The sequence below is a fragment of the Bombyx mandarina genome, chromosome 07 (genome assembly GCF_030267445.1).
Source record: "Bombyx mandarina strain Sakado chromosome 07, ASM3026744v2".
Taxonomy (NCBI): domain Eukaryota; kingdom Metazoa; phylum Arthropoda; class Insecta; order Lepidoptera; family Bombycidae; genus Bombyx; species Bombyx mandarina.
Genome location: NC_143214.1, coordinates 7784344 through 7810050, shown reverse-complemented (window position 1 = coordinate 7810050; position 25707 = coordinate 7784344). Strand labels below are relative to the sequence as shown.

The 25707-nt window shown below is 37.3% G+C and overlaps 2 protein-coding genes and 1 non-coding gene across 3 annotated transcripts; 2 read left to right on the top strand and 1 right to left on the bottom strand.

The window, feature by feature from the left end:
• On the top strand, positions 1 to 9681 carry LOC114249519 (acidic amino acid decarboxylase GADL1). The gene is made up of 8 exons (XM_089728670.1): positions 1 to 218; positions 3261 to 3442; positions 3866 to 4088; positions 4961 to 5212; positions 5854 to 5918; positions 6425 to 6614; positions 7439 to 7672; positions 8816 to 9681. The coding sequence occupies exons 1-8, from the start codon at positions 120 to 122 to the stop codon at positions 9008 to 9010; spliced, it is 1440 nt and encodes a 479-aa protein (XP_089584796.1). The 5' UTR covers positions 1 to 119; the 3' UTR covers positions 9011 to 9681.
• Positions 9669 to 19102, bottom strand: CLIP3 (clip domain serine protease 3). The gene is made up of 8 exons (XM_028183112.2): positions 18948 to 19102; positions 17954 to 18054; positions 15723 to 15859; positions 14011 to 14144; positions 12718 to 12886; positions 11703 to 11947; positions 10630 to 10790; positions 9669 to 9992 (listed from the first exon to the last, which is right to left on the bottom strand). The coding sequence occupies exons 1-8, from the start codon at positions 19006 to 19008 to the stop codon at positions 9831 to 9833; spliced, it is 1170 nt and encodes a 389-aa protein (XP_028038913.2). The 5' UTR covers positions 19009 to 19102; the 3' UTR covers positions 9669 to 9830.
• Positions 12979 to 13087, top strand: LOC114249550 (U6 spliceosomal RNA). The gene has a single exon (XR_003624997.2). It is a non-coding gene; the product is annotated as a U6 spliceosomal RNA (small nuclear RNA).
• Positions 19103 to 25707: the final 6605 nt, after the last annotated feature.

The window sequence follows — 25707 nt, the reverse complement described above, 5'->3', positions numbered from 1 at the left end:
ATAAACACACTTTGACATTCATTAATAGTCTTAAAACGGTACAGTCGGGTACAGTCCCACTGTTGTACTGACTTTGGCACCACAAGCACGTATGTCGAGTTACGTAGAGGCTATTTAAGATGGATTTATCTTTCCTGGACATAGTGCTCCAAATAGTAAAAGATGAAAGAAAAAAAGACGTACCGCTTGTACGTTTTAAGCATCCTGAAGAGTTAGAGGTAGGTGAACTTTTTTTTTTTCTAGAATATATACGTTGCATGTTTAGTAATCTGCAGAATTCTTTATTAAAAATTCAGGTTTTATTTAGCGCAATGTGCATTCAATTTAACCACATAATTAATTCCCAATTGTTGTACAATATCGGGATTTTATTGAGTCTTATTTATGTATACTATAATTGTTGTTCACTTAGTTAATGTCGCTTAAAGATCTCCGTTCATTTTATGTATTGAGTCTCTCATTCTTCCTTGTTGATTTAAAAAAAAAACTCACTATATCAAATTCTACATACTATTAAAAAAAAAAACTGTTGAAAACAGTGGAGAAGACGATTCTTAACTGTTGTCTTTGCCGTAAAACTAATATGCTTTTTTTGTATCAATATTTGGTCGTTTATTTCCAACAGAATATCCCTAATAATATAAATTTACGTGTATTTTGTAAATCTCTCTCTCTCTCTCTCTCTCTCTCTTGTTTTCAATTTTCAAAGTCTTGTTGTCAATTCTCAAAGAGCATTGGTGTCGGGCCTGCCGCTTGTCATCAATATCAAACAAGATTAAAAAGTATGTTCCAAGTTCAGAGTCTACCAATTTTTATTTTATGATTAATATTTTGTGTACCTATTTGAATAGCTTTAAAACTATCATGATCTCTCTAGTAATCCTTTTATTTTTTTAAATCTAAAAGAATTCTTTTTTAAGCGCCAAAGAACATTCTCTACAGAGAAGGAATTAACTTATAGGTAATAACTTAATGCATTGCACTAAAAGTGTTGTTATTAAGAATAGTACCTGAGGAAAACGATGAATTCCATTGTTGTCCGTATTGAAGTCTAGTGAGGATGATGTGACTCATATTCCTTTAACGAAATACGAGACATTTTATTTTATTATTTATGATTATTAGTGATGTCATTGCCCTATTGTATAAGCAGATAGTAAATTGCATGTAATTATGCCGATAACGATGATGTATGATTTCGATGTTGTGAGTTCATATTTTTCTTGAAATCGACCTTTTCTTTCTCGGCGCATTTACGCTGTAGATGTCTATGGGCTCCAGTAACCACTTAACACCAGGTGGGCTGTGAACTCGTCCACACATCTAAGCAATAAAAAAAAAAAAAACGAAAAATAAACAAACCTGTTCATCAATAATATTTGCCTGATGTGGGAATCGAACCTGCGACACACTGCGCAACAGTCCGGGGCGCTAACTACGGCAGCGTCGAGTCAATCGAGTCAAATGTGTATATTATTTGATAGATTTGAATATAAACGCGACTATCAAGTATCTTAACAAGTTTTAGAGTTCCTTGGTTAGGGGCCATCCATAAAGTACGTCACACGTTAATGGGGAGGGGGGGTATCACCGAAGTGTGACATCGTGTGACAAGGGGCATGGGGGGGTCAATACTTTTGTGACGTCACATGTTAAAATTTAAAATACTAAAACGCAAAGTTTGTATGTGAATTAAAAATTTTAAAAATTTACAAGCTTGATCTATATTTATTAATAATTTTTTGATATATATTTATTGATCTATATTTATTAATAATTTAGCGAAAATTCGTCCTCAAAGAATTGCGGCTAGACGTGCCCGAGAAATTCTCTGTTTAATGAATGATGACGATGCTTTATGGATGGAAGAGAATGATGTCGACACTAAGGATGTTCCTGACGTTCAAATTCAGAACGAAAATGAAGTGCCTGATTTACCAGTAATAGCTGATATAAAAGAGTGGATCCAAAGTCCATGGACACTCGATAATTAAGTTTTTTATCTTTAATTAATATAATTAATCGTTTATTATTTTCTAACTAGTCGTTTGTTTTTTCGGTTTTATGAAACGTTGGACTTTATGTTGATTTTATTAGATTATTATTTAATAAAAATAAGTAAAAAATGAAAATAGCTGTTTTCTCTCGATTATTTTTAAATACATACATAAATTTAAAAAATGTGTGACGTCACATCAGGAGGGGGGGGTTATAAAAATGTGACAACCTGTGACAAGGAGGGGGGGAGGGGTTCAAAAGTCCTAAAATTCGTGTGACGTACTTTATGGATGGCCCCTTATTGCAAACTTTTTCGAGATGAATTCAATGAAACACATAAATTGCGTCTAAAATGCTGCAACAATGTTGTCTAAAAGCTGTTGCTCTAAAAGCTTGTGTCTAGACACAGCAGCTCATGTAAATGAAGCAGAGCACGAGTAAGAAATGCTGCGTAAGATATGGCCGTCCGACTTTGACGCATGATTTACATAATAATAAGTATGCGACATTTCATGAATGTTTTTTGCGATAATATAAAAAAAGTTAGCTATCATGACGTGTTAGTAATTTATAATGAATGAAAACCATTAAAGAAATGTGGATTAAACAAATTGAAAATATTATGATATAAAAAAGTAAAAAACTAACTTCACCAAAACCTGCGTGCCTGCGGTAGGCAGCGACTTGCCTCTGTCCCTGGCTTTGCTGACGTCCATGGGCGACGGTAACCACTCACAATCAAATAGCCGGTATAGTCGTCTTCCTACAAGGGCAATAAAAAAAAAAAGAACATCATTAATGTAGTGGAAATTAATTAAAAGTGCATTATTAAGGACAGCTAATAAACTACCGGTTTTATGTTGAGGTTTGGAAAAAAATGGGAACACACGAAAAGCATCGGCTTTCAAATGAAATATAATCGTCAAAATCGGCTTACCTAGAAAGAAGTTCTCAGCTAAAACGCATAAAAAATATAGTCGAAATGGTAACCTACTTTTTGAAGTCGCTTAAAAAAGAAAGACAAAGTATGTATGTATATAAGCGGTTAACGGTTCAAGTAAAGTGTTAAAAAGGTATATGCAGTACACAACTCACACAAACAAACAGCAAAGTGCCTAGTATACGCACACACACACCCAGGGGAGGTGAGAAGCGAAAGCGGTGGCACAAAGGTGGCATGACGGTTTGAGGGTTCGATTTTACAACCAGAAGACACATCAATACATGATTCACATTAAAAACTACCGGAAAATATGTTTCAGGCCATTCTAGACTTGGACATTGGTCAGGAAGTGAACGATGATGACCTGGAGCGGTGTGTTAGACAAGTCTTACAGTACAGCGTCAAAACAGATAAGGCAACGTTCAAAAACCAGTTATATGGCTGCACTGATCCATATGGACTGGCCGGCGCTTGGATAGCTGAGGCTTTTAACACTAGCCAGTAAGTTTTGAGAACAAAATCAATTAGAAATCGTTTGTGTCTTGATAAATGGAACAAAGTGGATAATCAAAGATAATTTTGCATGGTAATGGCGTATGACTATTAGCAAAAATGATTATGATGCATTATGTACAGTTAAATATTTATAAAAATATATTTGAGATTAATTAGCAAGGGCTGACCGATGTCTGTCCATGCAAGTATCTAAAGCTCATCGTTAAAAGGGGATGAACAATCTTTCATGTGTCCGGAAGCTTACACGCAAAATATATGAGCAAAGTTAATCTCATGTATCTTGCTGGATAGGAACAAACCGAAAATCCTCTGCAGGATTAAAGTGTTTCAAGACTTAATTACGGCTCACAAAATATTTCAGTTCAATAAAAAAATACGTTGATTTATTTGGGACTTTCATAATTCCAGATACACGTTCGAGGTAGCACCAGTCTTCACCCTAATAGAGCTCAAAGTTTTGAACCATATTCTCAATTTGTTCGGAATCCCCAACGGTGATGGTATTTTTAGTCCCGGTGGTAGCGTTTCAATGTTATATGCTCTGGTTGCAGCTAGATTTAAAGCTTTCCCCGAAGTCAAGAGGAAAGGCATGAGAAACTTACCGGAGATGGTCATTTTTACTTCTGAAGACGTAAGGAAACTTATTATTACTTTACTTCTCCACTTAATGCTTACTAGCAGATAGAAATGTTTCTTTTTAATGTTTGAAAGTGTCTGAGTTTGGCTCACAGTAGGTAACCGAATTTATAAATAAATTCAGGCTTTGTTACTTAATTGACATGCAAACGAGATGATACAAAACTCAAAATTAATAATATTTTTGCGTGTTTATTATTTTTCTTCTAATTTATATTATTACAGTACCAGAGTTTTTTGCAAGCTCACACTGGTAGACCATTGTTCTCTGCCTATCTTTAACTCAAAGCAGCAGCTGTTCAAACTTAAATTACTATACTATATGATATTATTTAACCGGTTCTTACCACGTATCTCACATTTCGTGAGTTCCTAATCTTTCGAGCTGTCATAAGCACCACGGGTAAACTGAAAACTGCGGGTCTCGAAGCTGACAGATCTATCTACCCTTTTTCTAGTCAATTTTCGGGTGTTACCACTTAATCATTTTTAATACGCTTTTGTTAGCTTCAGACGTATGTATGTTAGTATGTATGTTTGCAACGAAATCTTTGAACATGATTTTGACACCCTTCAAAAAGTCGGTTTAACTCGAAATTTGGTATACTTATTAAGATATCTGTTCATAAAATATTTATAACTACTGATACCATGCACCCCACTCTTTTTTTTCAATAAAATCATTTTTTTCTGACACTATTTTTATTAAAATTTATTTTCTATTTTCTAGTTGAATTTTCTATAAAAGCGTATTTTGTTAGTTTTTTTTTAAGTATTATTTCTTATTGCTTTTACACAATACGACTATTAAAAAGATAACAACAATGAATATTTTTGCATGGTTTAATTAAAATAATACCTTTACAGAGCCACTACTCAATCAGAAAAGCTGCGCATTGGTTAGGATTCGGAACGGAGAGCCTTCGTCCCATAAAGGCGAATGAACACGGGCAAATGATTGTAAGTGAACTTGAAAAGGCTATAGAAAGAGAAAAAGAAGAAAACAGATATCCAGTATTGGTTAATGCGACTGCTGGTACCACCGTCCTGGGCGCTATTGATGATTTGAATGACATAGCTAATGTCTGTAAGAAGCATGGCGTTTGGATGCACGTTGATGTAAGTTCATTTTTTAATTAAGAAAATTACTTCTACTAATTAATTCGGTTTGAAGGGGGGGGGAGGGGAGGGGGTAGCCGTAGCCAGCATACTTGAGAATTGTTGATCGAAGCTTGAGACCTTAGAACTTATATCTCAAGGTGGGTGGCGCATTTACGCTGTGGATGTCTATGGGCTCCAGTAACCACTTAACACCAGGTGGGCTGTGAGCTCGTCCACCCATCTAAGCAATAAAAAAAATAAAAATTATTTAAACTGTCAGATAGGTATTTCAATTTGCTCACTTATTTTCTAGATTTTGTTACTTCGTTTGAGCATCAAAAAAAACCTAATTTTTTATTAAACTTTTTATCCTAAATAGTTTTGAATTATATTTAAAATTTGATTTAAATACTTTTTGTGTACCTACAATTACGGGATCCGGAAATAGTAGTAATAATAGTAAATGTAAAACCGCGTTTTTTAAAGCAATACAATAGATAAACTTTCATTCAAAATATTCATCCCAAATGTAAAATTGGCCAAATCCTGGAAGAGAACTAGTAAGATAAGATTTAAAGCTGTGAATACAATCACGGACGAGTGATAGGGAAGTAACTTATGTAGTTAAAGAATGAGGATAATTGGATACTCTGTTTCAGGCTTGTTGGGGCGGTAGTTTGATGCTGTCGCCTAAATACCGAAGCAAATTACTGGGAGTTAAAAGGTTTGGCTAAAAATGGTACTGGTATTTAAAATATTCCTATTCGGTACTTCGGGTATTCAAATTTAGAAATTATTAAATCTCCGCTCAGAAATTCTTGTTAAACGGGAGTTACAGCAGTGGGAGTGAGGGGCTCGCAAATACCTCGATTACTTCGTGTGTTTCCGGAAACTTTTCTCTTATTTCAGGTAGTAATTAAAGACGGTTTTGCGTCTATTATCGGATTAGCGGAAATTGCTATATAACATTAAGTGGTTCCTATGGTATAACTTTGAAAACTATTCTACCGTGAAGCAGTAACGCGTTTCGGTTTTCAGGGTGAGGCAGCCGTTGTAACTAACTATACTCAAACTTTAGAACTCATGTCTCAGGGTGGGTGGCGGCATTTACGTCTATGGGCTCCAGTAGCCACTTACAATCAGGTGGGCTGTGAGATCATCCACCCATCTTAGCAATATATTTTTTTATATATATAAACAATTAATTGTTTTTTTTTATTTTTATTTTAGGGCCGATTCCATATCTTGGAATCCTCACAAAATGGCCGGCGCACCTCTGCAGTGTTCCGTATTTCTTATCAAAGAACGTGGGTTGCTTCACGAAGCTAATTCTGCAGCGGCTCAGTACCTGTTTCAACAGGATAAGTTTTATGACGTTTCGTATGATACGGGCGACAAAAGTGTTCAGTGTGGAAGAAAGGTTGGTTCTCCTGATTCTGCATAATAGAATATACCTTATTTTAATTAAAAATATTAATGTAGTAGTTTCAAAATAGACCCTTAAGGGACTTTTTTATTATTATTGCTTAGATGGGTGGACGAGCTCACAGCCCACCTGGTGTTAAGTGGTTACTGGAGCCCATAGACATCTACAACGTAAATGCGCCACCCACCTTGAGATAAGTTCTCAGGTCTCAGTATAGTTACAACGGCTGCCCCACCCTTCAAACCGAAACGCATTACTGCTTCACGGCAGAAATAGGCAGGGCGGTGGTACCTACCCGTGCGGACTCACAAGAGGTCCCCACCAGTAAACTAGGACTAAGATAAAATTGTTTATTCTTGTCCATCTGACCTTAGAACTTAGATCTCAAGGTGGATGGCGCATTTACGTTGTAGATGTCTATGGGCTCCAGTGACCACTTAACACCAGGTGGGCTGTGAGCTCGTTCACCCATCTAAGCAATAAAAAATATAATTAAAAAAATTACGACGACTTAGAAGGTTTTGTATTTGTGTTTATTTTGACTATTTTTGACCTATAATAAAGCATATTCTAACTATATTCTGTTCTATATATCTTTTCCGATGTATTGGACGATTCGGTATAATTAAAAACATATTATCTTTGGTTTTAACTAAAGGCTATATATTAGGTTGTAATTTTTTTTTCTCAACGACACCTATCAATTGACATCAAGACGTGTATTTTCAATTCATTAATTATTTTATAGTAGTTTAGTAATGGGAGTTTTAGTTTATTTTTTATATATGTTTTTTTTCATAATGCATTTTCTAAAACAGATAGACGCGTTTAAACTCTGGACGATGTGGAAATCTCGTGGAGACATTGGACTTAGTGTACTAACCGACAAAGTCATGAGCATAGCACAGTTCTGTTTGAGTGCCACATCGAAAATGGAGGGTTTCCGATTGGTTTCTGAAAAACTGCAATGCCCTAACGTGTGTTTTTGGTACATTCCTAAATTTATGAGGAATAAAGATGAGAACGAAGAGTGGTGGGATCTAATGCACAAGGTAATTGATACATCTAATACGATAATTATATAGTTCACTTTAAAGTTCTAAATTCCCTAGCAACGGTTTGCTTCACACACTGTGTTTGCTTATTTAACTAAAAAAACTGGTGGTAGGACCTCTTGTGAGTCCGCGCGGATAGGTACCACCACCCTGCCTATTTCTGCCGTGAAGCAGTAATGCGTTTCGGTTTGAAGGGTGGGGCAGCCGTTGTAGCTATACCGAGACCTTAGAACTTATATCTCAAGGTGGGTGGCGCATTTACGTTGTAGATGTCTATGGGCTCCAGTAACCACTTAACACCAGGTGGGCTGTGAACTCGTCCACCTATCTAAGCAATAAATAAAAAAAGGAAATTTCTTAATAAATTTTTTATGCCCATAGCCAAGTACAACGTCAACACGCTTAGAGATAGAGTTTGACGTATTTATCTAACAGGTAACAAAAAAAGAACAGTTAAAATAGTCGAAGATGAGGCCTCTTAACAACTCACACGGGCTGGTAGCACCGCCCTGCCTATTTCTGCCGCAATGCGTTCCGGGTTGAATGGTGAGGCAGCCGTTGTAGTATAGAATTCAGACTTATGTCTCGAAGAGGGTGGCGGCATTTACTTTGTAGATGTCTATGGGCTCCGGTTACCACTTAACACCAGGTAGGACGCGAGCTCGTCCAACCATCTAAGCTATAAAAAAATGTTTCAAAGTGGGTGGCGGCATTTATGCTGTTGATATCTATGGGCTCCAGTAACAACTTAATCCTAGATGGGTCGTGATTTCGTTCACCCATTCTAATAAAATAATAATTAAAATAACTGGTGGTAGGACCTCTTGTGAGTCCGCAGTTATCGTTGCCCTGCCTATATCTGCCGTGAAGCATCAAGCAGTAATGCGTTTCGGTTTGAAGGGTGGGGCAGCCGTTGTAACTATACTGAGACCTTAGAACTTATATCTCAAGGTGGGTGGCGCATTTACGTTGTAGATATCTATGGGCTCCGGTTATCACTTAACATCAGGTAGGCTGTGAGCTCGTCCATCCATCTAAGAAATAAATAAATAAAAATCTTAATCCACAAACAGGTCGCTGGATCACATATATTAATTAATAGGAAGTAACTCAATAATAACTCGCTCGTTTTTAATTCAGATAACACCAAAAATTAAAGAGCAGCTAACGTTGACTTCGAAACTGATGGTAGCTTACTCGCCGCTACGACAGCACAAGAATTTCTTTCGACTGGCCTTTACTTTCCATCCAGAACTAAATGAAAATCAAGTAATAGAAATGCTTAATGCAGTGAAGGAATCCGGCGAAGCGATCACAAAGGAAATGTTCCCGTAAAATGATAATTATTAACTAGTGGTCCCGCAGTAGTCGAAATTCGAGTATAATTAATTGAAATTATAAGTTTGAACATTATTAAGGTTCTATTGTCAGATTTCGCCAAGATTACACTATAGACAAATATTAATAAAGACAAACTATATTAACCTATTTTCAATTTGACCACAGACTTTAAGCATTAACTGAAGTTTGACAATAAACAAAGAGTATACATATGTGTGTGTGTCAAATACATGGCAGTGTGTGTAATGTTTTCTTTATGGATTTAATGTATCTTTTATGAATTGTTTTAAAAAAATATTATTATTGTGCACTCCTTCTCTATATTCTCTACAAGTGTGGGAAATTTCATACACCTCCATCCGCGCATTTTTCGTAAAAAGGGGTACAAAGTTTTTGCTTCACGTATTAATACATAGATAACAAACTGTAATTGAATGCTTATAAGTTTTTCTTTTAATTTCCTAAATCTAAGACTGACCAAGAGTGACCACATAATAGTATTTTCTTAGATTTTCGCGTGTTTAAAACTACATTTACGGATGGCCCTAAGGTTTTTAATTGGAATCCGATTATTCAACTATGTTCCTGACCACGAAAACCATAGAGTATTCGAAAAGTCAGAAATAATATAATGACAATAAAAAACAAGAGATAAAACTGTAAAACTAGTTTTATTTATATTAAACACATAATGATAAAATTATCAGTTTGATTGTATTTTGTTTATTGGCGCTTGAGTTTAAATTTAAAAAACTAGCATGATATCTGACTTCTGGGCATAATGCGTTTACTCCTGAGCCTTTCTGTCCAGACTTTAGAAGCGAGAATTCAATAGGATCCAGTCTAAATATTTATCGACCCGAGCGTATAGACCGGGATGGTTAGGCTCGCCACAACGCAGACCCCAGGACACAACGCCGACTACTGCCCAACGTCCACTTGACATCTGGTACATTAACGGGCCTCCGCTATCGCCCTGAAACACGCAAAAACGTACCTTTAAAAAACGTAACAAGAACCACAAAAGTTATCTGTTTACCAAGTTCGCTAGCTTTTTTTTTAATTGCCGTCCCATGGATGTAAGCAATTCCAATTCTGCATGCAGCAGAGATGCGAATGTTGCGATGGATGTGTGGAGTAACGAGAATGGATACAATACGGAATGAATATGTTAGAGGAAGTCTGAAAGTGGCACCTATGACAGAGAAACTGAGAAGTGCGCGTTTGGGATAGTAGGTAAGAGAATGTTAACTATGAATGGATATAGAGGAAGAGGTAGACCTAAGAAGAAATGGATGGATTGCGTGAAAGACGATATGGGTAAGAAGGGAGTGAGCGAACAAAAGGTATTATGATAGAAGAGTATGGAAGAAGAATACATGTTGCGCCGACCCCAGGTGACTGGGAGAAGGGCAGGATAATGATGATGATGATGGACGTAAGCAACTCCAGGGGCACAGCCAAGCCGCTGCCTACCGGATTTTTTTTGTGTGCGCTGCTGTGCTTGTGCAATGCAATATGTTAAATCTTGTACATTCCTATCATGTATGTATTATCAGCGATAATCTTGGATTTAGAATTTCGTAATATACAAAGCTGTTTTTGGACTTTACCTGACAGGCATCCTTTCCGCCTTCAAGTCCACCAGCGCAAACGGTTTCGGTAAACACGGAATCGACGAACGCATCTACGCATTTCTTGTGTTCCCAAACAGGTACCGACACTTCCATGAGCACGTTACTGTGGGGACCACCGTACCATTGAGTTCCCCATCCTATAAAAAATTGCGTTCTTCAGTGGATCAGCACGAAACTTAACACGTGATTTCTGGTGGTAGGGCGGCTTGTGAGCCCGCACAGATAGGCGTCACCACCCTGCCTGTTTCTGCGGTGAAGCAGTAATGCGTTCCAGTTCGAGGAGGGGGGCAGTACAATTTATAATTCAGAACTACAAAGCAAGTGATGCGCTCAAGAAAAAACATTGGGTACTCTGTGGCAACCACTGAGTACATTAGATTGTGTAGTTAAGGCTCTAGTACTAAATACTAAATCATGTGCCATACATTATTATTTATTATGTATGTCGCTGATAATTTGAGTGTGATATTTTAAATTAAAAAAGGTATTATAGCTTTCTTCATGATTTATAGACACAGTGATAGAAGAAAGATCTTGATTAGAACGTATCATTGCTTTCGTTCTAATCTGTAAAAGGCTCACTACATCCCCTACTACTAGCTAGATAGAATTTAGGGTCAGACACATCGACAGGAAAAATAGGTGATGACACTCTGTGATCGAAGAATGATCTTAGGGAGATAGTGGTTTTCAAAAGAGCAAACTATCTTCTGATTAGTTAGTAAGACAATTTTTTTGTGTTAGATTAGCTAAATATATGAAATTAGCTGTGTTGATACGAATTACAGACGCCAGCAGGACTTTGGTATCGACAACATTTTCTTCTGATGAGTCCTGACGAAATGTACTCCAAGTTTGGTTATAATCTTGGTTATTGGATCTAGTTGATTGCGATGAAGCAGAACAATATAACATTTTACTTATTTTTCATTTATAAAGACCGACGGGCGCATGGCCATTTGGAGATTGGTCATCGTCGCCATTTAGCGACTCTTAGTAGTTGAGTCAGACAACTCATTTATGGTTTTAACACCATTAAAAATACTTACCAATGACTGTAGCGATTTCATTAGTAAGATCCAAATCTGCAGGCGGTAGACAAATTGGCCAAACATATGTATTAAACACAGCTGGCCTGTGAAGCTTCAGAATGGCGATGTCGTTATGATAGCTCGACAGCTCGAAGTTAGGATGCTGGATCTTCTCCACCACTTTAAAATTGTAAGAGCGGGAGTCGTTAGTGCGCTGCAGGTCGTATTCACCAAGTCGTACGTATAATTCGTCGGCGTCCCACCTGTTGAAAGAATAATCTCGTTTTCAAGGCTTACAAAGAAATGATTGATCAAGAACAGGGCAATATTAGTCAGAGCTGTAGTTTAGGTTATTAGTTGAATCCACTAATACGAACGACCCTTTGAATTTCTCGCGACATATTCTCAGTGGATCGCGATTTCGATGTGGATTCAGCGAAGCATTGCTCTTGCTAGGTCAGATATTAAGCACACCTTCGCAGGCCGAACCTCGGACGCTCAGATTATCATCCTGCTTATTATAGTAACGAAGCAGTAATTTGTTTAGGTTCGAAGGGCAAGCTTGGTGTTATGTAATGCAATTGAGTATTTAACCTCACGTCGCCGTGAGATTAACGACAATATGGAAGAAGGGACGCAGTGACCAAGTGCGTGGCTACGCACTTCTCGTCCCCCACTTGTTCTGTTAAAGCTGGCAATCCTAGGGGCATTAGTAAGCGACTCTGTTGTGATGGACCCCAAGTAGTTCGCAGACTGATAGGTTCGCTTATCGTGGTGCCAATAACTACAGTGGTAGTAGGATCAGTAGGATGGGGCGAGAGATGTGCTTATACGCGTCACCACACCCCGTGCCATTTAAATTTTATCTCATCCGAGGTTGTTGAGTTTTTGGTCGGTGGCGGGAGTAAAGTGATTTCCTTCTGACTTAAAGATAGTCTCGCGCTTATATCTTCTCCTTATCTCTCCTCTATCTATTTATTGTCATAATAAAGGACCTATTTAGAAAATGTTGATTTAATTTTAAGACTTGTACCTTCTTGTACAATGTGCGGCCGTTAACACGTGTCGATCAGTGATGAGGACCCCACCGCAATATTGTTCGAATCCGTATGGCGTGATCGACGCCATCCATGGCCATTCACGAGGATTAGCCGGTCTGGACCCAGTGATTCTACCTTGAGCGCGAGTGCTTAGACCGCAACCTGTTAAAGTCAAAATTCAATCGTATCGGCACAACAGCGTTTAAATAATGTCATATAGGTACATATATATTCACTTAATAGTTTTCGTGACTAACGTGATTACCTATACGTTGATATATTAAAATTGGAATGAAACAAAGGAGTTTATCATGGCCCGTACTTAAGAATTACATGAAACATCCTGAAACCTTCCACTTCTTTCGGTGCTTTTAGGCTCTTCAAGCATCGTCCTCGTTGAACTATTTGTCGTAATTGGCGAATTCGACGAGCGAACTAACTTATAGACACAACCCACTGAACTTTCTCAGCGGGTTGGAATTCCGATTCGGTGGTAGATGCTGAGAAGCACTACTCTTGCTAGGGTTATTGTTAGCAAATTCTCTTAGGTTGAGCCCGTGAGCTCACCTATTTGTGGGCGTGTAGCTGGAATCCTTAAGCTACCAGCAAATAGGTTGGGAAAAATAACGTTGAAAATAAAACATATAATGATCATAAAAACGATAGATTAAACCGTAAAAATTAATTGTATGTGTACGACTCGTGAAAATCGAAGGAAATGTTAATACAGTATGTAATTTACAGCTTTTCAAGCGGTTGTTGGTCATTCGTTACGCTAAGAGCTTAGTCTGCGGCATGAGGTAATATTGTCAGTACTGTCACTCTACTGCATTAAGCAGGTTAATACCGATACTACTAACTTAATTATTGATTTTAATTAAAATATATTAATTAAATCTAGCTATTTAACGTTCACTCGATTGCTTTTATCTATAATTAATTTCACCACTAATCTACAATCATCTGTTGTGTTGTTAAAATCTTAAAACTTGTTGAACTATCTTGTAATAATTCATGGTGAGGATTAAAATACAATTGACGTTCACGGAATTTGTCTCTTTCTCGGGTTGTTTAGATGACAACGATATTGCAGCCGTTTGTAATTATTTACTTGTATGAAGTTGAGGCCTAAAGTATAAGACACCCGGTGTACGGCGTATTGCACAAGTAATCATTTTTGTATACGGTAAAATCAGGTGGAATGTGATCTCTACTGTCTTCTTATCTCGGCAATCTTCTTATCTCGGCAGTCTTCTGGTTTTAAAACAAAGAACACTCAATATTACCTCTATTTTCTGCTCTGTTTATTTTCAGCAGGATTTCGTCATCTTCGTTCTTAGGAGCGGTAGCTGGAAGATCTCCAGCCAGAGCCTGTATGCCTTCTTTAACTTCATTCTCAGGGCAGCAAACACCAATCGAACTATGAATTAGAAATAATGATAATACATATCCAAGAGAAATTTCGAGATTTTCGAGGCGATTTCCGACGTTAGAACATTTTCTCGTCTCAATTCCTTCGACTCTTAATTCCTTCGTCTTAATTGATACTTCGTGAATTTATTATCCACAATTTAAAAAAAAACCCACACAAAAAAAGAAATATTCTACATATATGAGCATCGGATTTTTGCTAGTTGACTGATTAATTCCGTGACAACAGATAAACGAACATACAGGAAGTTACAAAATATTGTGTGTATTAAAATGAACGTAGATACTAGATAATCATGAAAAATAATATAATTTTGGATAAGCGTGTGGTATTTTTGTTCACATACTAAATAGTGTTGCCTATGGCAGATGCTTTGTTAAGCGATCGATACCATTTTGAATAACAGACACATAATACAGAAATCTATTGTCTCGTTGGAATATTGATTAGAGACTAGTTAGTATACAACGGGTCTGGGATCGCTTTTCGACCGGCTTCGAAATGTTTCTTATAGATCTTTTTCTTTCAAGGTCGTATGTGTTTCGACTTTCCATTATGCATGAGAAAATCCTAGTTTGGGATCTTTAGAAACGTTTATATACAAGTCAAGTCGGCAGTTGGCGGTTGTTGACATGAGTGTCCAGGCTCACCACAAACCGGGAGAAGTGGCGATTACTGGTGATGCGCATAGCATCTGCCCACAGCAATGATAACGACCACGACCACTCTGACAAGAGTGATACGACAAAGAAGATATACTTGACGGCGCGTTCCGTTATGAAGAGCAGACAACAGTAACTGCAGAGCCCATAGACACAGCCCGCTGAGTTTCTCACCGGATCTTCTCAGTGGGTCGCGTTTCGATTCGCGTCGCGATTCTGCGAAGCACTGCTCTTTCTAGGGCAAGTTTTAGCAATGTCCCCAGTCTAGAACCCCCAGAGCTCACCTACTCGTTAGGTTGCGCTGGCACAGCCATTCAAGGCTACCGGCTTAGGTAGGAAATAAAAGTTACGTTAAGAACGTACTTACTCTATGGTACAAAGAACCTTTTGTTTTTTTATTGAAGGAAAAACTAATTTTGTACCGTTGCTTCGATAAAACGAAAGAGTGACACCAAAAAGAGATGAGTAAATACATACATCTATGAAACATAATCTGTGAGACAATTGGTAGGTTGGTAACAATTGGTTGGTAGGTTTTTTGGTCTGATATCGCCAATTCATGGCCCTACATTTTGGATTTTCAGCTCATTAAACCAAATAAACCCGTTGCAATTCTCCGGAATCCGCTAATACAGAAAAAGCTTAGCAAAGATAAGGGTTCAGAGGTCGGATTTGCATGTGGCTTAATAAAAAAATATGTTGTTTGCACCTCAAGAGACGTCGAGTTGGTTGTTATAAAAGTCGTAGTCTACACCGTACGGCGGTATTCCACGAAGGACGGTATATAATCTTGTACGTCACAATCAAGGCTTACAACTCAACTCAATGGACTTAGGTTTTTGCACTTAAGTCGGTATTACACATACCTATCCATTTATGGGAACAAAAACAAATTTGTACCAACCTCCTTTCGATAACACATACGTAATCCATAAAGACAAGGTAATCTTTCTTGAAGTCCTCTTGAATGCAGTGCCGGAGTTGTCTGCATCGACCTGCCTTTCCGTTTGGCAGTGTGCATGACTGGTAGGGGATGTTAGCCTGTAAGATAATGTTTTAAATAAATGTGAAGCTATAGAAGGAAGCACCTATAAGGTCTTGAGAGGATAAGCAGAAGGTTGGATGGACCGACCTTGGGTAGGTTCATAAAATTGCATGCTCTACAATACTCTACATGGTGCCTGAAGGGGCTACCAGGGACGGATTTGATTTAATTTTTTTATTTACTAACATCGTTTTTTAAATTATTTGTAATACTAAAACACTATGAGCCCATGATGTTTCGAAAAATAAAGATTATTATTATAATATTATTATTTTGTAAATAATAAAGAAACTATAAAGATAGATTTTTGATTGCATATCCGGGCATTCCGGGATCGGGCATCCATAGATCAGATGTGGCGATGACGCATAGTATAGGGCTGTCTCAAACCTTGAAACCTTATCGCATTTCACCAGCGTGGTGGTATCTGCACGTGCAGCTTAATTTTACCAGCTGAAGAATCGCCAACATGTGAATGTAATTATCCATTTGAAACAGAAACATGAAACGCTTGCAGTAAAATCGTATAGACGTGGAAATGACTTGTTCGGCGCCATTAGTCCACTAATCTATCATTGACATGGTCGTGATTGAATTAAATAGCTAGCATAGCATTAAAATTAAGCGTAGCAGTATTTAGTTTATCATTTAATTATACTATTAGTTTCGCGGGATCAGACCAAGTACAGTGTTGTAACATAAAACTGGGTTGTGTGTAAAAATTCTTTTCAGTAACATTTCTCACTTTTTTGTAAACCTCAATGGTTGTATGCTATGCATAAATAGGAAGGATGGTGGAATTTATTACTGTGCTCTCCCATTAAACTCTGTCACCAGTAAGTACGGGTCTGCGTTTTTTTATTGCACTTTGTAGGCAGACGAGCATATGGCCCACCGGATGGTGAAAGGTTACTGTCGCCCATGGACTTCAGCAATGCCAGGGGCAGAGCTAAGTCACTGCTGGTATAATATTTATATGTGCTGGTCTAATATTTAGACAAGGCTGCTACTCTTTCTCCCGTTAACCTTACGAGGCTCATGGGGTTCCTATTTTAAGGCAAGTGACACCTATTTTCAGCTAATTATATTGTACCTAATATTTGTCTTTAATGTCACTAATCTGAGTCAAATCGTTTTAGGATTTACTACCATTTTTATGATTAGTGCATTAATTGTTGATAGAATTTTGAAGTGAAAACTTCTTTAGAATCGTTGTGGTTTCAAACCGGATGCAACGGAAAAAACGACAGGTAAGAGACACAAATACAAAAATGTGTAGGATGAAGCCAGCAAAGAATGAGGCAGAAATATACATACTATTTAATACAGCGCCATCTGTGAGATTTTTGAAGTGAAAACTTCTTTAGAATCGTTGTGATTTCAAACCGGATGCAACGGAACAGGTAAGAGACACAAATACAAAAATGTGTAGGATGAAGCCAGCAAAGAATAAGACAGAAATATACATACTATTTAATACAGCGCCATCTGTGAGATTTTTAATACTAACGTGTGTATGATAGCTCTTGTAGTGAATTTTAATTTAGGATTATACGTGAAATTAAAATATCAATTCACAGAGGGCGCTACCTTACAATTATTTACTAATGACAAAATTTTACATATACTTAAGACGTTTAGGATAATTGTATTTTAATTTTGGAAGGTTTCACTTCTACCACGTGTGAATTGCACACATTTTGTTTTTTTTTTGTTGATTAATAATACATATGCATGCTGTGTTGGCATTGTTTACGACCATGGGCGAGGGTGATCACCACCAGGAGTGCCGTATGGTCGGCTGCCAACCAAAGCACTTTTACTGGTGGTAGGACCTCTTGTGGATCCGCGCGGGTAGGTACCACCACCCTGCCTATTTCTGCCGTGAAGCAGTAATGCGTTTTGGTTTGAAGGGTGGGGCAGCCGTTGTAACTATACTTGAGACCTTAGAACTTATATCTCAAGATGGGTGGCACATTTATGTTGAAGATGTCTATGGGCTCCAGTAACCACTTAACACCAGGCTGTGAGCTCGTCCACCACTCTAGGCAATAAAAAAAAGGCACTAAAGATAATGATATAAAGAGTACCTGGTTAGTGTTTAGCTGGATGAATCGCTTAGTTCTTCCGCTTCCGATGTGCAGCCCTCCATTTTCTATCACATCTCGCCATGCCGGGTCCGTCAACTCAGCTACAATAAGTTTGGTAAATAAAATCACCAAGAAGTCCAAAGAATCAAAAAGGTCTTGCAACTTTAGTTTAAGAGGAAATTGAATTGAATTGAATATGAATTTTATTCTTTTCTTTTTCTAGACAACTTATTTTAAAACCTTTTTGGTTTGGTAAAATGTTGTATTTACATTGCTCATGTGTGAGGTTAATTGAATTTGCTACTGGCATACCGTCACTCACCTTGAGATATTCGGTTGTAGTTCGCATTCGAGAATATCACCACCATGGTCGGATGATGGAAAGATGAAATAGAGCTAACCCGGTTTATATTCATATTTCTTTAATAATCAAACAGGTTTCAAAACCTTTGTTAACATTTACAGCTGCAGCTATGAGATGTAATAGTAATTAAAATAAAAACGTGTTTGTTATTTTATTGGTAAGAAGGGAACATAATATGAAAAGAGTGGGGAACAGAGCCTTAAAGTGTGAGTGACAGAATACGGTAAGAGCGGGAAAAAGAATGACAGACAAAAGCAAGATGGCGAAGACGATTGAATGAGCAAGGCGTAAAAAAGATGTAATATTTCATCCCATATCCTCTCATCTCATTTCATTTAATTTCACCAGTTGATTAATGTCTCAAATTAATCAGCTTCATTTCATTTCACTCCACTTTGTAATTTTTCATAAAAATAAGAATATAAATTAAAATAAGACATGACTTAAAGATCTTAGTTACCAGGTCATAAAATCTTTTTAAAAAAAAGTAAAAAAGATGTCAGTTATCTTTTAATAACAGAGAAGGTTTTGGAAGAGAGCAATATTAGTGCAACGGTGAAATAGTTTTATTTAATGCGCCACGATCCTAATTCTACATGTATAAAAATAAATTCATTAAAATTAACTCACAAAAATCGCCATCCGCTTTAACAAAAGCCACAGTCAAGAGCAACAGTAACACTCGTACCATTGTCGACTGCAAAACGATACTGGCAAAACTGTGATTTACTCCAGGAGGTGCCGGATACGAGAAACGATAATGCCGTACTGAATAATCCACAGGATGCCGCAGACTGATAACAGTTTTAATATGTGCGCGACAAATACAGGAACCCGCATTCAAGAGTGGTGTATTTTTTTGTTTTTTGATAATTTTTAATTTACAAGGCCTTTCGTTGTCGTTTGAGAGACAGTTATTAACGTTGTTTATTACGTAATGTAATCTACCCTTGGTGATAATGTGAATGCCACTATGCCTTTGAGATATGACGTAGAAGGTTTTGATATGCTGGAACGCCTATCCCACCCTTAGAATCGCATCGCATGACTACTACTAGGCAGAATAGGTGCGTCTTAGGCGTTTTACCTAATATGGATACACTCGACAGGCATCTTATAGATTAGGGCATGACCCACTTCCTCACTTCCTCTTCGACTTCTGGAAAATCATCCGGAATCACTTAACACCAGACGTGAACTCATTCATCCATGTAGGTATGAAATAAAAAAATAGCTCGATTTTAAGCGCTTAAGGCTAAAACGGAGATCTATCTTGAAGATCTATCGGTATGAAGAGGAGTGGTACTTGTTTTTGAAAAAATAAAGACAATATAAACTCTGGGAGATTTTGATGGCTTTTCAGTGACTATGAAGTTTTAGCGCTTTCTGTTTCGTAAATTTCTTATGTCAATAATATACAAATAAGTGATGATGATGCAAATAAGTTCATTAAAACTTTATAAAAGCTTATGCGCACTCCTTCTCCATTTTGAATAATGCGAGTGTCGTGTTCGCAACGTCAGACTACCACCAAATTTTACAATCTCAATCTTCACGACGACCTGAGTAATGGTAGCTTAAGTAGCTTTTTGCAACAGCTACAAATCGCTGCAAACCATCATAGAACGCTTACTATATCAGGAGTATACGCTAGTGAGCTTTTACGGCTAGTTAGCCTGCTATTACTTTAATTGCGGTTACTGTGGTCCGTAAATATCACAACGTGAATGCCACCACCCACCTTGGGGACTGAGGTCGAAGCCTCTATTGTACCCTTCAAACTGAAACGCAAATATTTCATCGCGGCAACTTGATGGTACAGGTTCAAAAATATTGTTACGTTCTAGGGTTCGGGATAAATAAAATTTCACCAAAATACAACTTAAAAACTGTATTCAACACTTAAAACACTTAACAAACACTTTAAAACCCTCAATTCGCTTGTTCCGCTTCGCTTCAGGTGATCCGTTCGCTGTTTCGCTTCGAGTAGTTCCGATTATTGACTGACTGCGTGCCATCCCTACAACGCTTTTATAGTCGATACCTCATCCCTACAATTATCGAGAATATTCCACACGTCTCTAGTAGCAGTTTCCGCTATCTCACAATAGATGGCGTTGTACTTCTCGAACGTCCTAGGTGCCACTCGATCCTTCTATATTCGGCGATAGATGGCGTTACTCTTACCGGCGTAACACTGCCCCCTCCCTAGATCCGCTAATAATATCATCACACAAAATGTTCTTTAGGACTTGTTCATAAATTTAAGAAAACAAAAGAATAATCTAATGAGCTGTGTGTTTAGAACGAATCGTTCGCTTCCGATGTATTCATTTTATTACTGTTAATCCTTGTTCAGGAGATTATTTTTATTTTACTTAACAAATGGGATCTAGCGTTGAACAAATGTATACCAGAATAAATAAATAAATATTTACTAACAATCACGCCACGTTAACTGGTCCCGTGATAAGTTCGTAAGGAACTTGTGTTACAGGTACCAGATAACGGAAATAAATGTAAGATTTTTTATTATATACATACATATATTTAATATACATCCATAACCCTGGAAAATACATTTATATTTACCATACAAATATCATCCCTTGGCGGGATTCGAACCCGCGACCCCCTTGTGTAGTGACCATGTCACTTACCACTACACCAGACGGCCAGAATGTAGAAAGCAAATTCGTTTGTTTTACCGATTCTTCTCAATATTAGCACTCACTTCCTGGAAACGTTATAGAGTTATAGAAGTTACAGAACAGAATAGTTATAGAGTTAATATTAACTCTAAGAACTACGTACGATGTCATTTAGGTTGTCTTGCATAAGCAATGAATTTATAATTGTATCTCTATATGCAATAGTGTAAGACATAAATTACTAAATACCAGTAGCTACACTATAGTTGTGTCTTATTCGATACGATTAAAAACTCCTTCATTTATCATTTATTGTAAATGTATCCTTTAAAATGTTCAACTGTTTATTTAATGCGGTGGTAATTATTCAGTTTGACGTGTTAATTAAAATTATTTTGTGATTGGTGCATTCACGCTGTAACGTTTTAAATTCGATACTCATTTACGAGAATATAAGATTTTAAATTTTAAGTTAGTGCTCATTTTGAACCGATTATCTGGTTACTGGATATCTTTGGAAATCACTTCATTAAAATTTGTAGCGATACTGGTAATTAAGAGATTCCTTAGCAAGAAATTTTACTGATATTGATATTACGAGTATGACCTAATTCCCATACTTTAGGATAATATAAGATTGTGCTGAATTGTAACAATCTTATCCATTGGTCGGAGAATAACGTGTATTTTTGTAATATAAGTTAATATATATTAATACGTGAAGCAAAAACTTTGTACCTCTTTTTACGAAAATTTGCGCGAATGGAGGAGTATGAAATTTTCCACACTTAAAGAGAATGTAGAGGAGTACATGATGCTAATATATTGAAAAAATTATGCATTATACATTAAATCAATAAAAAAAATATTACGCACACTACCATGTATTTGCATACACACACGTATACATACTCTTTGTTTATTGTCAAACTTTTGTTATTGCTTAAAGTCTATGGTCAAATTGAGAATCGGTTAACATTGTTTAACTTTAATATTATTTGTCTATAGCTACACTATCTTGGCGAAATCTTTGATTATAGAAGTACTTTGACAATAGAACCTTAATAATGTTCACCCTTATAATTTGGAATAATTATAGTCGAATTTCGACTATTGCGGGACCACTAGTATAAGTTAAAGCAGAGTTACTTAAGTTAGAAATGACGTACTAAGGGAGACAATGATTTCGTATAATTTATTTATTTATTGCCTTTGTAGGTAGACGAGCATACGGACCACCTGATGGTGAGTGGTTACCGTCGCCTATGGACATCAGCAATGCTAAGGGCAGAGCCAAGCCGCTATCTACCGTTAATTTGCGAACATCAAAATATTCAATCGTTGCTAGGAGGTCAGATTGTCATAGTTTAGTTAAAATCGAAAACGGGAGCACAGGGCGTGTCAGCAATTAAAATACTTGGTTCATTAATGAATAAGTCGGTCGGCGCCGGCGCAAGCCTCAGGACACGCAGGACCTACTCAACAATTTGTTGCTTCCTATTTAAGGTGATCGGGTGTTTGTCAATAGGGACGTGCTCGCAAATATTTTGTCGATTTATTTGTAGCAGTGTCGTCTGAAACAGCATTAAAATGATTAAACTCTTTTAATAACTTCTAATTTTTTGACACCAAATCTTAAGATTTATCGAGATTGTATTTCATACTTCAGTGGATTGTAATGATTGAACATGTTTTCGGATGTTTATAGGTTATAGGCTAAATACTTATAGCAATAAAGAGTTCGGCAAACAAAAGTGTGACATTGATAATTTCAAATGTACCTATCTCTCTCACCATCTAATGCACATATCTCTCTATACACTCAATATTGACAGATTTAGTGCGTTTTATTCTGGAAACCAGAGCAAATTAAAGCAAATTAAATGAGGACCAAATTGTAATTACTTTATCGCTTTTTTTTATTAGAATACGTTATCAAAATAGACATCGTATTTTAGGTTTATTATTATTTAGTTCAATGACAGCATTTTTTGAAAATGGCAGTCTACCTAGAATCGCCTAATGATTTTCGTAAAAGAAAAATATACATAAATAAAAGACAATATAGTAATGTAATAGTACACAATTATTCAAGCGTGTAGCCCTATAAGGTTGTAAGTAATTGATATTTTAAAATAATACAAGCCTCATTTATCCTTGGTAGGTGCAGCAGTAGGTTATTCGATAACTAGTGAAGGGAGTGCGTAGGCCGCGTTTTCTGTTGCCTTCGGAATTGCACAGGTCGGTATCGGCGCCTATTATATTAAGAAACCACCCATCACTAGGTTATTAATGTTTAATAAATCACAGCAAACAGAAAACAGTGTTTTCGATGCTTAGATTTATTTTTAAATTTTAGATGTTATTTCAATTGGAATCTGAAACTGTTGATCACTGTTCAATGATAGATGAGAAATGTTCTTAACTAGCACGTAATGGAAAGCGGTTGTAATTGTAAACCTGTAATACTATTGTAATTATATTGTTAAGATATAACTGGGTAGCTATTAGCCGTATTACATATGGCCGAATTTCGATTATTTCTGACATAAAGGAATCGTGCTTGGTTGCTTTTGGGTTCGTTTATAATGTAATTGAAATTTTCACCACGTGTAATAGACATCAATCCCACGAAAAGCACAGCGGTGCTCTTCAAAAGGGGTCGCCCACCGAACACCACTTCGAGCATCCCACTCCGTAGTAGACGCGCAAACACCTCCGCCGTTAGCCCCATCACTCTCTTTGGCCAGCCCATACCGTGGGCCTCGAAGGTCAAATACCTAGGCGTCACCCTCGACAGAGGGATGACCTTTCCGTCCCCACATAAAAACGGTACGCGATCGCGCCGCGTTTATACTAGGACGACTCTACCCAATGCTTTGTAGTCGTAGCAAACTGTCCCTCCGTAATAAGGTAACTCTCAACAAAACTTGTATACGCCCCGTCATGACGTATGCAAGCGTAGTGTTCGCTCACGCAGCCCGCACCCACTTGAAATCCCTTCAGGTTATTCAATCTCGATTCTGCAGGATAGCCGTCGGAGCACCATGGTTCTTAAGGAACGTGGATCTCCGCGATGACCTGGAGCTCGACTCGTTTATTAAGTATCTACAGTCGGCATCGCTGCGCCATTTTGAGAAGGCGGCACGACATGAGAACCCTCTCATCGTAGCCGCTGGAAACTACATACCCGACCCAGTAGACCGAATGGTAAGCCCTCGACGTCGCCCAAAGCACGTCATTACGGATCCTCCTGATCCATTAATCGTCCGTTTCCGATCCGGTAGTAGATTCTGCGAAGTACTGCTCTCGTTAGTGGTTTAAGCCCCGTGAGTTCACCTACACGTCAAGGAGAAGCTGAAATAGTCTCTCAAAGTTATCAGCATAAGAAGGGAAAAGAAAAGCGGTAAATCCAGAAATTAGGTGTCTATAGTGAAATGCAGCTTTGAAATCTTGTTTGAAGACAAGTCGTTTTAGAATGCTTCTTGCAAAATTGTTGATTATAAAAGTAGAGTGGATTTCTAAGATTACTTCGAGCGAACAGGATCGCGCTGACCTGATCGAGACGTCAAGCATATTTAAAATATATATCCGCTTGAATATTTTATCTGTTTGTTTTCATAAATTAGGACTTGTAATGTTCCAGTTTCCAATGCGAATTAAATAGAAATAGTTGTGATTTAAACTTATAAAAAAAACTGTTATTAATTGATACCATTTGTTGATGTAGTTATTTCTGACTCAAAATTGTTATACGTCAAGGGTAGCCACTATTTCGTTGCTAATCACACTTGAATGTTATTTTTCAAGGTGAGCAGTGGAATTAGGGTAGTCATTTCAATAGCTTTCGGTGGTTTTTTTTTCCCCTCCTAATCCTTGGTCGCCTAAGGGGCTATTGTCAAAGCGCGCGGACAGGACGATTGACGCACTTAGCATAAGGTGCGCATTCATCTGCCTACATAAGGCGATTTAAATAACAGGATTAAAATTTCAAGAACTATTATAAGCATCATTGTCAATGTCATTAATCACCAGCATTCATTAAGCCTATAGGATTATTTAGATGCTTATTTCGTGGCGACATCATAAAACCACGAATAGAAACATCTTTATATATGAATGACTCGATGGTGCTGTAGTTGACACTCCCGACTGCGGTTTGAGGGTCGTGGGCTCGATTCCCACATGGGGCAAAGATTCGTGTGATGAATAGGTAAGGTTTTTTTTCTTTAGTACTTTTCTTTAGCTGTTTAATATCTATATGTGTTTTTATTTAATCGTAACTATGTATAACGGTCGCTAGTTCTCATATTCATTATAAGCGTGATAACCTTAGTATTATATGGTATTCGGTCAACATAATTCATCATAATACTCGAACGTGAATTATTTATAATATCGGCCAGTCATCGCAGACATAAAACCTGTTGTCTATTAATAGACGACGATGTTTATGGACAAGCCTATTCAGAATTTCATGAATAATCAAGCGATCTTATTTCGTTAGTGTTTTAGAGGTAGTTTGAAACTGGCATTCATGAAGGTTATATGGAACGTTCCAAAAATATGAATTTCTCGAAAATTCGAAAATTCGACAATTCGCGTGTACGGATTGAAACTGTATCAGTATGCTTAGTGCGAGTTTAAAAAATCATATCGAATGACTCGAATCGAGTGTACGTTCTTCACTCCAGATAGGTCCGAAAGTCCATTGAAGCGAAATGAAAATTGGAAACATA